The sequence below is a fragment of the Opisthorchis viverrini genome (genome assembly GCF_000715545.1).
Source record: "Opisthorchis viverrini unplaced genomic scaffold opera_v5_101, whole genome shotgun sequence".
Classification (NCBI taxonomy): Eukaryota; Metazoa; Platyhelminthes; class Trematoda; order Opisthorchiida; family Opisthorchiidae; genus Opisthorchis; species Opisthorchis viverrini.
In genome coordinates this window covers 671,412-685,326 of record NW_008751757.1, presented here as the reverse complement: position 1 = coordinate 685,326, position 13,915 = coordinate 671,412, and the positions used below count along the sequence as shown (strand labels likewise).

The 13,915-nt window shown below is 45.6% G+C and overlaps 2 protein-coding genes across 2 annotated transcripts in view; one reads left to right on the top strand and one right to left on the bottom strand.

The window, feature by feature from the left end:
• The window catches only part of T265_05399 (hypothetical protein), a gene marked incomplete at both ends in the record, with an annotated part of 101,857 nt that overhangs the window by 58,667 nt on the left and 29,275 nt on the right, over positions 1-13,915 (bottom strand). Inside the window, 2 exons of the mRNA XM_009170397.1 lie at positions 8,349-8,578; positions 13,387-13,573. Coding sequence (XP_009168661.1) covers positions 8,349-8,578; positions 13,387-13,573 — 417 coding nt within the window. The remainder of the gene's footprint in view (positions 1-8,348; positions 8,579-13,386; positions 13,574-13,915) is intronic.
• T265_05400 (hypothetical protein) overlaps positions 1-13,915 on the top strand; it is a gene marked incomplete at both ends in the record, with an annotated part of 54,678 nt that overhangs the window by 33,047 nt on the left and 7,716 nt on the right. The window contains one exon of the mRNA XM_009170398.1: positions 8,806-8,870. Coding sequence (XP_009168662.1) covers positions 8,806-8,870 — 65 coding nt within the window. The remainder of the gene's footprint in view (positions 1-8,805; positions 8,871-13,915) is intronic.

Below are 13,915 nucleotides of genomic sequence, written 5' to 3'. Positions count from 1 at the left end.
TATATATATAGTGAAATGCAAGTATTCTTGCCTCTCCTTTGACTATTCTGTAGGGTAGAGCTGAGGTACAACAGTGCGACAGACCTATGTGTGCTTCGCAGTTGGTTTTAACTTGCACAAGTGAAGTGAATCCCCACTGGATTGGGGCACAATCGCTTCGTCAGGTTCTGCAATGGCTTATTTCATACTACGAAGGCTCAAGCGAGTAACGATTCACATATTAGGCCGCAGTTGTGGAATTGTGTTCATATCACTCTCGCTCGCTCTAGGCCACACTAAGCTCTTACTGGAGCCGATCGGGAGTGTGTGAAGGGTATACAAGGCGGGGGTGTTAGCACTACCGCACCAGCCCACCTGAAGTCACCACCATCATCATCATCATCGACAGCATGACACAAGTGTTCAACACTGATGTTTCATAAATAAGGGAGACGTCAGCGATAGCTCGTTTTCGCTTACCCGCCCTACTGCATGCAGCGAGTAAGGTGACCCGGCTGATGGAACCACGCGATTCATGCAATTCATGAGAAACAAAGGAGACGTCAGCAGTAGCCTATTAGCGCTTGCCCGCCCTACTGTTTGCAGCGAGTAAGGCAACCCGGCTGATGGAACCACGCGATTCATGCAATCCATGGTTGTATGTGGGCTGGGATACTGTCAGGGCGCCCACGCCTAGGCTGGAGGACGATTAGGGTCCCCAACCAAAGCCTTTGGCTCAGAAGCCAAGCCGCAAAGCAGCGGTGTTTGGCGGGAAATGCAAACACATTACCATTTCAACGGAACAAGTCGCCACATTTTCCAACCCCCAACCTGGGGGATCAGGAGACTGTGTTCGTCAGACCTCGAACCATTGACAAACCTGGGATGAGGGACTGTGTGATTGTCGCGGGGACATCACACAGTATAGCTCAATGGGTCGCTGAGGTGCACAAACCACGGTAAGGTCCCATCTCGTCATGACGGGCTCACCGGAAGTACCATGCCTGAGTCGGCGAGCTAGTCTACGCTTCATCGGCCTTCATGAACTGTTATCAGACAACTGCCCTGGTTGTGTTGGTCGACTCACCCATCGGAACTTCCGCGTCAAGAGGTTTCCAATCTGCCGGACGATTGTTGACCGCTTGAAGGACAACCCACCGACACACCGCCAACTTTACTACACACTGATAACGTCAGTCCACCGATGCAAACTCAAACAAATTTGTTTGTTGCGGATGAAACGTCCATGGGGTGAGAAATGACAAAAAGACCTCTGAAAAGACCGATGAAAACGTCTTTTGTTATTTATAACCAAAATACATCTAAGGGATCGAAACCCGTGCGATTTTAGCTTTGCAGTCTTGTCATTTGTGATGCGGCATTGACCTCATTCTGTGCAATACCTACGACCATCCACATAGACTCATTCTATTAGCGAGTGTCGGACATGTTCCATCGAATTTTGAGTTGGCCAACTCACAGTCTGGGTGTTTTAGAACACAAAACCATTCTCTAATGAGGTCATGCTTGCCCAATCATCGTCCCAATGAAAGAGTTCCGGTTCCAGCTGGTTCCTTGAAGTCAAGGAGAAAAATCATTCGAGATCCTGATGAAAATCCTTCTTGCTGGTCCTGAGTAAATGTCAGCAAGTTGCCAGACTCTCTGGGTCATCTGAATTGAAGTTTCCGTCTCTAAACATCGTTCATTTCGAATTTCTGATCGATACTGCCATTCTGTGACGAGTATGATCACTATTCACCCAATGAATTTGCGCTGGTCGGCGGCATTAAGGTGCAGCATGTAAAAGTCCCCTCTGTGCATCATTAGATATCCCACGTTTCATTGAATAAATCCAATCGAGTAGTATATTTTCTCATGAAACCTTCAATCTTCCTCAGCTGGTATGTGGTCTTTTTTGGGCCCAATTAATCGTACACCAAGGACTAATTTATAGGTTTCACCAAACGAATGACCTACAACTGGACCTAGTAAAAATCATTCGCAATTCACGCTGGATTTTGAAAGCTAAGCATTGGTGTGCACGCTGCAACCAACACAGTCATCTGCACATTTTGATCAGACGTTCATTTTCGTTATCCGTTTTAGACTACTTTATTGGAAATCCACACCCCTGGCAAATATTATTCACAAGAAACAGAGTAACTGAAATCTCACCACGTCGAATCATGCTTCACTGAGCTATAGAGGGTGAGATGGCTTAGTGGTTAGAGTGCGAATTTACTGACCGGAAGGTCCGTGGTTCGAACCCGACTTCCTCTGTCTAGACTTGGGCAACCTGGCAGTATCCCAGCCCTCGTGCTTCCTTCGAGTGGTATGGCAGTTAAGCACAGAAAGAGTGCTACACCTGAACGATTCAAGAACTATTTTGGCGTTTTTGTGATTTTGAAATCACAAAACTGGAACAGGACTGAACTCTATTCTTCCCGAACTCTACAACTTCCAAACTTGTGGTTATAACTTCTCGTCATCGTCTTGATACCAGTGTATTTTCTGGTGTAGTTCAGGCCAGGTCAAAACCTGAAATCCGATGATATCCAACCAAACGATTGATTTTTGAATAACCAAAAAGAGTTGAATGAATATCAGACGCTTTGCCACGCAACCAAAAGCAGTGGAGTCACCCGCCGTTTTTAACACATGCTCAGTGCGTTTCTATAACAGCGTTTCTTCTCCGATAAACAAAATAATCAATCGGCTCGAGAGTTCGGTGGAAGGAATCCGAGTTTGTCTGTTGACCATACAGGAAAAACAAGGCATTTCTGACCGCTGCAAAGAACAGGCAGTTTATAATACGTAGGCCAACCGACAGGCCATGGTTTCCTGCTCGCTAGAATACCGGAGAACTTATGCACAGTTTGTCAAGCACTTCCGCGCCACTACCAATCACATACGAACATGTCTTGGGATGAATAGCTTTCGTCGACCGCATACTGATGAGCCCGTTGGCATATTTCAAAATCAATCACATGGATTAGGGGTCACCAACTCCGATTCCCCAGCCTAATGAACCCAACAACCCAAACTGGAAAAGTACACTCCTTGAATCGTGTCTGATGACTCAGCGTATGCATACGCACGCGTGCAATCGTACCCACGGCCGTAGATTATGCAGCTATCGACGCGCACATGCGTGCCGCACCAGGCCCAAAACTGTCGTCTCGAGTCTGCTGTGAACGCGCATCAGCAATCGAGTTGTTGTGTGCGAAAACCAGCAATCGATGCGGTGCGAGGGTGGTTGTGGGGTCTGTCAATTTGCATTTCCGTGATTTCGCAAGTCCGCACAAGCGCACGTGCACACAGCTACGTGCGCGCATTTGGTTCAGCCTATCAGCGAACAGATGTCGCTGAGTCCCAGGTTGTCTCTATTCTCACCTTTCCGACTTTGTTTTCGTGCGCCTGTTTACCTAACCAGCTCGTGTGGTCGTTACACGGATTATCTATCTGGTTTACATGAGGCCGACCGAGGCTAGACCGCTCGAAATCGGGGTATCCTCAAAAAAGTACCGTCGGATTTCACGTGACCTTATCGCTGGTTCACCGGGTGATTTGCACTGTAAAGTCAACTCGTTAACATGCGTTTTTCGGGGCAAGATAATTCGTTGTTTCGCTAGCGGTGTCTAACCTTCACTTTTATCGATTATCATCGAATAATTTACCATGCCGAAAATGCATGTCTGAGTGGCACAGGGCACAGGAGAGAACCGGATGGGTAATCTGTTGCGTGCAAAGTCGTACTGTCATCTGTGGGACGTGTTGCAAACTCGTCAATGTCTGATGACACTGAGGATGGACCTAGACCGCTTAACTAACGACCATGTTCAAGGAAGCACTCCCGTCCCTCACTCAATGGGTTTATAGCACAATTCGGCTGTTGTTTCAGCTCCAGGCGTCTCACTTGTAAGAGGCGTCCACAGTTCAACCACCCCCTGTACGGCCTAGGATGAGTTCTAATAAGAGCGAAACTCGAGTCCGGTGCTCCCCTCTTTGCTGTGAACTCAGCAGAAGAGAATGATGTGAAAATGAATCCTGTGGCTTGTAGAGAGGGAGACAGTTTTGTGGATATAGGCCCGTGAGAAACGTAAATCAATGTTGCTAACGGTATACAACACTTCGGTAAATCAGGCGCACTGCGGCTGTTTAGATGTCCGAGGTACACCAGTGCGTGCTTGTGCGCTAGAAGAAAGCTTGGACGATCAGCTTACGAGTAGCTTTACGTTCGTAACTTGTGTATAAGGCATCCCGCAACTTGTGCATCATACTAATGGAAACTCATCCTTGGTTTACTGACTGATGAGAAGTTCTCAGACTTATCCAGGCACTGCCGAATCACCCTGCACAGTTGTGAGATTGGTACTACTGAGGAATAGCAACAAGAACGAACTTTCCTCTATCATCTCATCGATCGTTTTCATGCACTACTCTTGTCCGGGTCCCTCGACATAGTATAGGTCCTGAAAGTTGGCAGGAAGTTAAACTACTAGTCACTACTTTGTTAAGCTGACAGTTTCTATGGTCTCGGACAATAATCGTCGGAACTAATAAAACTCATTGAAACGAATCAACCATTTAGTGCCTGTATGCATGAATTTATCGTCATTCTAAGATTGTCAGATGAGCTGTTACCATTTCGAACACTGCTCTTCAAAGAACCACGGCTGTGGTGACTCCAACCAACAAAGACTAATTCTTCTTTCTTTCGTGCAGTCATCTGGATCGTTCGGATTAAACATTTCCTCATCACTTAGTGGCGTTTTTCCCACTCGTGCCGCAAAATGATGGGATTCTGTGTTCATTCCAGCCTCTAGTAACGTTGAGTAGCTCTCAAACAGACAATCGCCTTTATTCTCATGGGTTTTCATTGAGATAAACCGAGATGGTTGTTGAAAACGTCTGAAAAAGAATTGAAACTTTTCTTTAGTTTTGAACAGCCGTCACTGGGTTGAGAAATCCCCTCTCCACTGTCTTCATCATTTTGCTGGGTCCCTTCCCGCAGAATCCTCATCGATTTACGCTAAAGATATCAAATACCGATCTATTCGACCTATTTACTTCGGCTGCACTTCCTTCTCTCTGTACACCAACAGTGACCACTCGTGTGGCTTTGCTTGGGTGATTCGAAAAGGCTATCGATCAGCTATTTATGAGAGCACTCCTTGCTTGTGATCGATAATCAAACAAGCGTTGAAACCCACCACTCCATACAAACCATTCTTTGCACGATCAACAATTGAAAAGTTTTCAGACAACATATGGAACAGCGTTGGATAGCAGTGCTTCGGCCTTGAGTGAATACAACTCAGACGTATATAAGAAGAAGACCACACTCCATGTTAAGGAGTGATAATCCAGTTCAAGTTGCAGTCACGGGACAAGGCGAGAGTCTTTTTATGATGAAACAGAACACCTTGATCGGGACCTACTTTCTACACCTGAGGTACATGATGTGAATTTTGGGTTCCTATCAAGTGAAACCATCACTGATTCTTTCAGAAAAACATAACAGAGGCTAAATCACCGTCTTGCACCGCTACAATTGCTCCTAAGAACAGTTACAATTCTTCGTCACCTGTGAATACTCACCGCAGAGTGGTTTACGTGCTGCACACTGTCGTTGTGCATGTGATACTGACTGAATCTGTGAAAACCACGACGAGTTCGCCCAACTGGTCCCGTTTCCCAGGTTAGTATGCACGGATTAGATAAGATACTCGCAAGCGGCATCACATACGCGCCTTACTTTGATGGATTTTATTGAAGGACTTTGCAATTTTTTGGTTATCCCATACTGGAATTTTTTAGGCTAGCCAGGGGTATCGAATGTTGAGAGGTAGGTGACTGGGTGGGAGACTACCGTTCTTCTATTGACAACAGCAGCAATCACAAAAGTCAGACAGAAATTTTCGAAAAACTTTGGTGACAATCGAAAACAATGACCATGCAATCGGTTCCAAGCATTTTTCACCTGATCAGACAGAAATGTTTCCGGAAGAACCGGTTAGCTTGAAACAAAAAGAATAAAGAGAGGGACTGCTGATCCGAAGAAGATAGTGCCAGTTAGAGAATAACATTCAACGGCCCGATCGGAATAACTCCATTGTGACATTCTTTGTGGAGATTTCGTCCTGTAAGTGAAGCCAATCTATGCTAAAAAGCATAGTCTTCAAAATACTGGCCAGGAGGTCGCGGGTTCGAGTCTCTCCAGAGTTTCGTGAGATGTGCACTGCTGATGATCGTCCAATAGGGATGAAACAGCAGCTGTACAGTGCTTCTCGGCTTTTCAGCATAGATTGGCTTCACTTACACACTACGAACATCATCCAATGCATGCTTGAAAAAATCGGCTGTACACTTGAACATGGTCGATGCGAGAATAGTTTACAATCTTTCATCCTTCCAAAAACCATCAAACTTGCTCCTTAGCATAAGGGGTTCACTAACTACCCCATATTCCGTCCGGATCACATGATACACGTGTTTTCAAAAGTCAGGTGATTGGGTTTTCATAAGACCATTCCATTTCAGTAATCAAACCTCTTTATTTGTACTACCACTAGGAATTTGGCTTTCCCACCATCAAAGACCAAACTCAGTTCACTTCAGATAACATATTCCCCTAGTTTTTTCATACATCGAGATTAGCCCACACGGTTCTTCTCATCTCCGTTTCCTGAACAACAAAACTTCCCTCCCAAACACGCACGAAGGAGCAACAGATTCTTTTCAGAATGGACGAATTTATGGTCCGCTATTTGTCTTTCCCCACCAAAGGATGAACTTACCCTCGGCAAACAAGAAGAAGCAAGGAGATGGCATTTCTAGGGAAACACCTTCATTCGAGAAATACATTCATTTGCAAACCAATTTGGTTTTCACGGAAGACTCAACTGAATCTCTCGTTTATGGTATTCTACAACTGAATGTGCTGCACACAGGCCGCCTCGTGATTCAGTTGATATTCGGAATATCGCAGTATATTTCCATAAGGGAAACCTGATGAGCCCCAAGAAGGACGAAACCGGTCGTGGGCTGTCGAAGAGTTTTCAGCAACCTCGTGAGTAGTTTCCATTATGAAAATATACTGCGATATCTCGAATATCGTGCCGACTGAAACATGAGACGGCCTGTGTTCGGTACATTCAGTTGTACAATATTATAAACGAGAGATTCAGTTAGGTCTCTCGCGAAAACCGATGCAAATGAGTGTATTTCTCCAAAACAGTCCAGTTTGGGTTTAAGTAGAACATAAGGTTGAAGGAAACTCGGGGACTGCGCCTATATGATGAGTTCCAAGACGGGCCAAACCAGTCGTGGGCTATCCATGAGTTTTCGGCAATCTTGCGAGTAGTTTCCTTCATGAAAACATCTCAATTGGTCGCAAAAATCACTCCCAATGGAGCGTAATTTTTGACTGATATGTACAGGTCAAGATGAATAGACACGGGCGCGTCTACAGAGTGGGACCTACTGTGTACATTGTGGTTCTCAAGTGGTCAATTGTCCGGCCCCCTCCCATCTGCACTCCAGTCTTGGTCCCTCGGGTTTACATCAAAAACAGAGCACTTATGTGGTTGCACATGGCGAACCTCATGTGGCCTTATGTACCGAGCGTGCGGGCCCATCGTTGTGACAGGAAAAAGGATGCCAGCCTCACGTGTGCAATCCATTCGTCCACAAAACTGCCCAATTCATAGAACACAGTACTGATAAGGTTGCTGAAAACTCTTTGAAAAACCCTCCTGGTGTCGCACTTTCTGGGACTCACAAGCTTGGCAAAGTCCCCGAGTTTCGGTCGACCATGAACGCAAATTTGACCAAGTGGACCTATTTGCACGCCAATATGTTTTTTTCAAGGGAGACAGCCGAATCCAAGTTGAATCACTCGTTTATGATATTCCCCAATTATATGCGCTGCCTCTCGATTTACCCTTTTTAAATTTGGGCAACCTGGCAGTATCCCAGCCCTCGTGCTTCATTCGGGTGGCATGGCAATTTGGCACCAAAAGGGTCCAACAGCTGAACGATTTTTTTCACTTTCTTCATCATGAAGTTTCCTCTCTTCTCCCATTGAAGATGCAATCAGCACGTTACAACGCAACTGCTAATCAAACTAGCGAGTTCTCAGCCCGAGTCACGTGCAAGACCGTTGCGAAGTACGACCTCACCAAATTAGTTTGGGTTTCTTACTTAGACGTGATTAATCCATGCAAATGAATGGCATCGGAGGGGAACACGATGAGATATATTCCGATGAAAAGATTGAAACAACAATTTACTGTTCAAACGAATCCAAAACTCGGATTTTATGGCGGGCGAAAAATGGATCGAAGAACAAGAGAACTCGAACTTACGGCAAACGGTACTTCCAACTTTCGTGACATGCTTCAAACCAGGACAGGCGAACAAGCCTTGGCTGTCAAACACACCATTGTGTTCCACCCAGGTGGACTCGTTACCCAGACAACCAGGTGAAATTATTTCCACGCTGGCAGTTCGATTTTGAGCCATGGGCCCCAAAGTGAAATTACCATCGGCAAATCCCAGATTCTGGCAAGCGACCCGACAATCAACTCGGGTCCATCTTTTCAAACGAGAGCAGAGCGACAGAAAAGAAATTTAGCAAAAATGGGGAACGGGACGGAAATTTTCGGTTTCTACACTACTAACAGGGTTGATAAAAACGCTGGTTTTGTCCATCATCAAATTGTACGTTTCTTGTGATAAAGGTTCATTTGCAATCTGCTTTAATGTTGACGGATAGCTTGACTGGAATTCATCTGATTCATTCTTTTACAATATAATATTCAGGTTTGAACGGGGACGTAATCCTCAGACGGAGAAACGGTTTTTGTCAGGTGAACAGCTCAAATTAGGTCAGTTCACCTTTGTAATGTACTACTCATAAGGTTGCTGAAAATCCGTCGACAGCCCACCTGTCATCCTTCGTCAGCAACCTTATGAGCAAAGATACAGTGTATCGCGATATCTCGAATATCATCGTAGCGACTGAAACATGAGGTGGCCTGGTGCAGCACATTCAGTTGCCTGAGAACATCACAAACGAGAGATTCAGCTGGGTTCCAGGTGAGTCTCTCGAAAAACCAAATTAGTTTTCAAATGAGTGTATATTCGCTAGGTCAGTTCACAATTAAAGCGTGAATTGGCGGCAAAGCAGTGAGATAAATTCAGGTCAGAAGCAGATCAGTTGTCACCTCAACTGCGTTTGGAAATCTGGTTCGAGAAAGACCACTGATTGGGATGTCAGCTGCTTGCTAGGGGGTTCAGGTTGGCCCGTGGCTTCCCCTTGATTCTCCTTCAGGCGTCAGAGAACCAGGCGGCTTTCCGACCTGCTCCTTTTTTTACTCAACGGTCGTTAATTTCCAACCTACCACAGCTGGATAGTCTGATAGACTCCTCTGGACGGAGGTTGTAGATGTCTCTTGAGTTGAGTGAAGATTGTAGTGAGTAGTATAGCACAAAACACGGGTTGTGCATTTTATTGGTTTAGCTGAAAACCCAAGATTCTGGAGCGCACAGTAGCCTTTAGTTAATCTTCCCCCTTCCTAAGAAGATACACATCCGAGAAGTACACTCATTTGCAAATCAATTTGGTTTTCACGAAAGACTCAACTGAATCTCTCGTATATGATATTCTACAACCAAATGTGCTGCACACAGACCACCTCATGATTCAATTGGCACGATATTCGAGATATCGAAGTATATTTTCATAGAGGAAACTACTCACAAGGTTGCTGAAAACTCTTCGACAGCCCACGACCGGTTTCGTCCTTCTTGGGGCTCATCAAGTAGGCACAGTCCCCGAGTTTCCGTCAACCTTACGTTCTACTTGAACCCAAATAGGATATTCTACAACTGAAAGTGCTGCAGTAAAATATCATGAACGAGAGATTCAGTTGAGTATTCCGTGAAAACCAAGTTGATTTGCAAATGAGTGTATTTCTCGGAAACAGTCCAATTTGGGTTCAATTAGAACATAAGGTTGGTGTAAACGCGGGGACTTCGCCTATCTGATGAGCTTCAAGAAGATCGAAACCAGTCGTGGGCTGTCGAAGAGTTTTCAGTAATCTTGTGAGTAGTTTCCTTTATGAAAATACACATTCATTTGGTTCTCGGCAGTCCCTCCTAGAAACGACTACTTTTGTGTGGGGAAAAAAGCTGTTATGCATTTTCAAAAAAGACACGTTTGAAGAAATCTGTGGCCTACACCAATGACCTTCAAGTGATGAGAAGAATTCAGGCATAATATTGAATAGTGATGGTTCAGTTGTGGCATTTTTCTCAGGTGAGTAGCTGCCTACAACCCGAGAGAAGGAGACATTGCCAAGTTGTCCAATTCTAGACAGGTTTGAAACACGGACTTTCCTGTCAGTAGTCAGTCCAGCTGTCCGGCGCTTTGAGAACCGAAGTCGATCCATTCGATCTCAGAACGGGAAAGTGAAGGCCTAGAATATAGCCATTTAGAAGACAGATGGTCGTCTCGAAAAGAATACTTCAGTGTTTCAGTCTCAGATTGTAAAATGAAAATTCCTGGACGACAGCAAAATGCGAGACGAAAAGGGATTTTTAGTCTAAAAGGAATCATATGGGAACTCGTTAGTCGCGTCCTTCGTTAGGGTACACAGGCACACTTCAGATGTACTTGGGACAAATTCGATAGCCCAGTTTGCTAGGAGTATCCTAAAGTGAGCTGAAACTTGGCTGACCGCAGAAAGCACCACCAATGTTCCGGTGATCGACGAACGTGTGACTAAGGGGAATCTCGGCAGTTTGAAGATTGTTCACGTGTAAACAGAGAGGGATGGTGACCGGTGTATGAGACTAGCAGTCACTCAGATGAGATTGAGGAACCGGTTTTGCGATAGTACCTCTCCCAAGAAAGGGTCATTCTCTGATCTACAAAACTGTCCAATACGACTTTCCGTTTTTGGAATAAAACCAGATTTCTGATAGATGCAGCAGTTCATTGCTGTGCTAACGAAGAGCTTGATTATCTGAGTCGACTCGTTCAGCAGTCAACCGGATCGGTGTGCCGCAAGTATTCGGTACCATGATGAATAATCTCGTTCGTTTCTTTCTCTGCTCCAAACCAGTTCTATCCCTGTATCTCTGATCAGTAGGGAAATCGAGTCATTGCTTCTCCTAAAACAGTTGGCGGCTTGGAGCACCAACGGTATCGATAAAAATCACGTCAACCTGTTATGAACATGAAGAATCCAAGAGGTCAGGGTTTGGTCAACCGTCCACACTTGCAACGGGACCACAGCTGGAAGTGATAGCGGAATTAAAATAGGGAGACCTCGTGCGTCCATTGCAGGCCTACTTCAGTCATGAGTGATGCCGTGACTGTGGTTTGCTGGCCATTACTGAGTAGACTGTACATCTCTTCAAAGGAAAGACAAACGCAGCCACAAACTTACTCTATGGTGCTCCTATCATATGCGAAAAAGTCTCGTTCAGCTGTAGCACCCTTTCGATGCCCAACTGCCATGTCATCCTAAGGTTGAACGAGGACTTTGATACTGCCAGGTTGCCCAAGCCTTGACAAAGGATGTCGAGAGGTAGAGATCGGGTTCGAACCACGGACCTTCCGGTCAGTAAATTCACGCTATAACCACTTGGTCCATCTCGCCCCCATAAACGTTTCAACCGCAAGCCTGACGATCGAACGGATGAAACCAGCTCTGAATTCTTTTGGAGCTCCAATAAGGCCTTCGGGACTAGTCAGCCCCCATTGCCTGGAAGGTTTCACCGTGTCTATGTGGACCTTCCTTGAGCTACGCGGGGAGCTGAAGTCGACGGAGACCCAGCTCATCACTCATTCGACCATCAAGTTTCAAAGGAAGCCACTGTGACTGTTGACTTGACCTGCATATGTGATTTGATAGATCTGGACTAAGAGAACACTGCCCCCCCCCAGCGTGTATGCCTTCTTCGACGGTAACTTGGTCAGAATGTTCGAAGATTCTCGGAAGCGCAGCTTTTCTTTCCGACTGCTCAAACACCGACGGAGACCAAAACTTTCATGTCCAAGCATACAGGACGCTGACCTCTCCGAACAATGACGTGCACATACCTTTTTATCAAATTACGGTGTCCGAACTATTCATCAAAACCTCAAGAATTCCCAGAGGTGTCCGGCTGAATGCACACGTCTTCAAACGCTGCAGGAAATTAAAAAGATATTTCATGACGCGCAAGTGGTTTACTTTTGTGTGGTGAACATGCAGAGCCTCTGGACTAACGATATCATGGTACAATAAACACAGTGCATTCAGCAACAAAGTTTGTGGGCTTTCGGTGCCTCCAGTTCGGATACAGTCAGATAGATCTTACTACAAGACGTTTGGTACTATTCAAAGAGACTATCCCAGGGAGTGCCGCAAGGAAAGCTACCAACCATCTATAGATGCGGTTGGATTCAACAATTCCCAGTACTGGAACAGTAGAACATTCAAGCTAATGGTTACCTTTGATCAGATCGACCGGTGCCTCGATGACAAGTTTCTAAAGTTCGTTGGTTGATTGGAAAACCTTCAATCGGACACTCTAATCAGCACCTCGGACGTACCGGCATTATCGCGTCCAAAACGGCAAATCAGTTCACGATTTTAAACTATGGAAGGTAGAAAATAGAGAAGCGCGTCGAACATACACCTCAGTCTGTTCTTTTACCTCAGGTTCCTATGCACTTCGTTGCTGTATGGAACCGGTGGAGTGTAATTACCACGTTTTTTCCCGGAGCATTCTTTCACCGAAATGTGTGTTGCTCTCGAATCACTTCGTTGTTCCAATATATACACTCAGAAGTCAAGTGAACCCTTGCACGATAGATGACATGGCTTTCAGGTGGTTGCCAAATGACCTCCAGGTATAGCTGGAAACATTTCAACCTTGAATGGAGCGATCGATCGCATTAGTGGACTTCACGGTCTTTAGGAGTGAAACGAAACTGGCGTTCGCAAAATGCCTTCAACTAAAAGTAAAGTAACGCATCAGAAGAGCTCAAAAGGTCGTTAGAACATGAAAGCTAGTTTCATATGTAGGCGAATGGCGGAAAACCCTAGGTGCATTTTGGCCGATGGGGGCCTGTCCTGAGCGGTATTCCAGATACTTGCCCTCTCTTCCGGCAGGACATTCTAGTTGAAAAGGAATCTCCCTCAGAAACCGCAGAAGGAAATCACACAAAATGTCGCATCAACAGGGGGACAAAAATTTTCATTTCATTACACAATCGAGGAAAAGTGGTTTTGAGGGGACACATCTTATGTACTGACCAGAGGACAAGACACTCAGTTCGGTGCACAGGGCACAGAATCGTCACCTGCGAATATATAACCATAACCATATAACCAAAGGCTTACTTACTCATTGTTCCGACTACACACTGGACGCCATCGGTTCGCGATCCACAGTTCCAGCAGGCCTTCTCTCAGTTCCTCACCTTCAACCAGTCGAATCCGCCGGGGAACCCTGGGCTTTTTGTCCGCAATCGCGTTGGGGCTATTATTAGCTCGGAGAGAGGTAGGAATTTTGCTGAAGACTATCCGCTGATCTGAACAGGAAAGAGTTGGGTTACAAAGTGCTGGTTTAGAGGGAAGGGAAAAGCAAACAGACAACAAATAGTTAACGAGATACATAGAGAGGTTTTTGTCCCGTTCAATTCGAGTGACGTTCTCAGTAGAGAGTCATCAACCGAGTAGTCGGTTGACGCTGGCCAATTACCAGGCAGTCTCAGTTCAGGATCAAGACTGAGTTTTGTTCTTCAGCCACGCTTCTGAGGCATCGGTGGTCGAAAACCTGAAGACGCCTCACATCATCTGTCCACAGAGGCCATGTCTCGCACCCATACAACAACACAGCCCTTACTGTAGCCTGGTACACACGACCCTTAAGA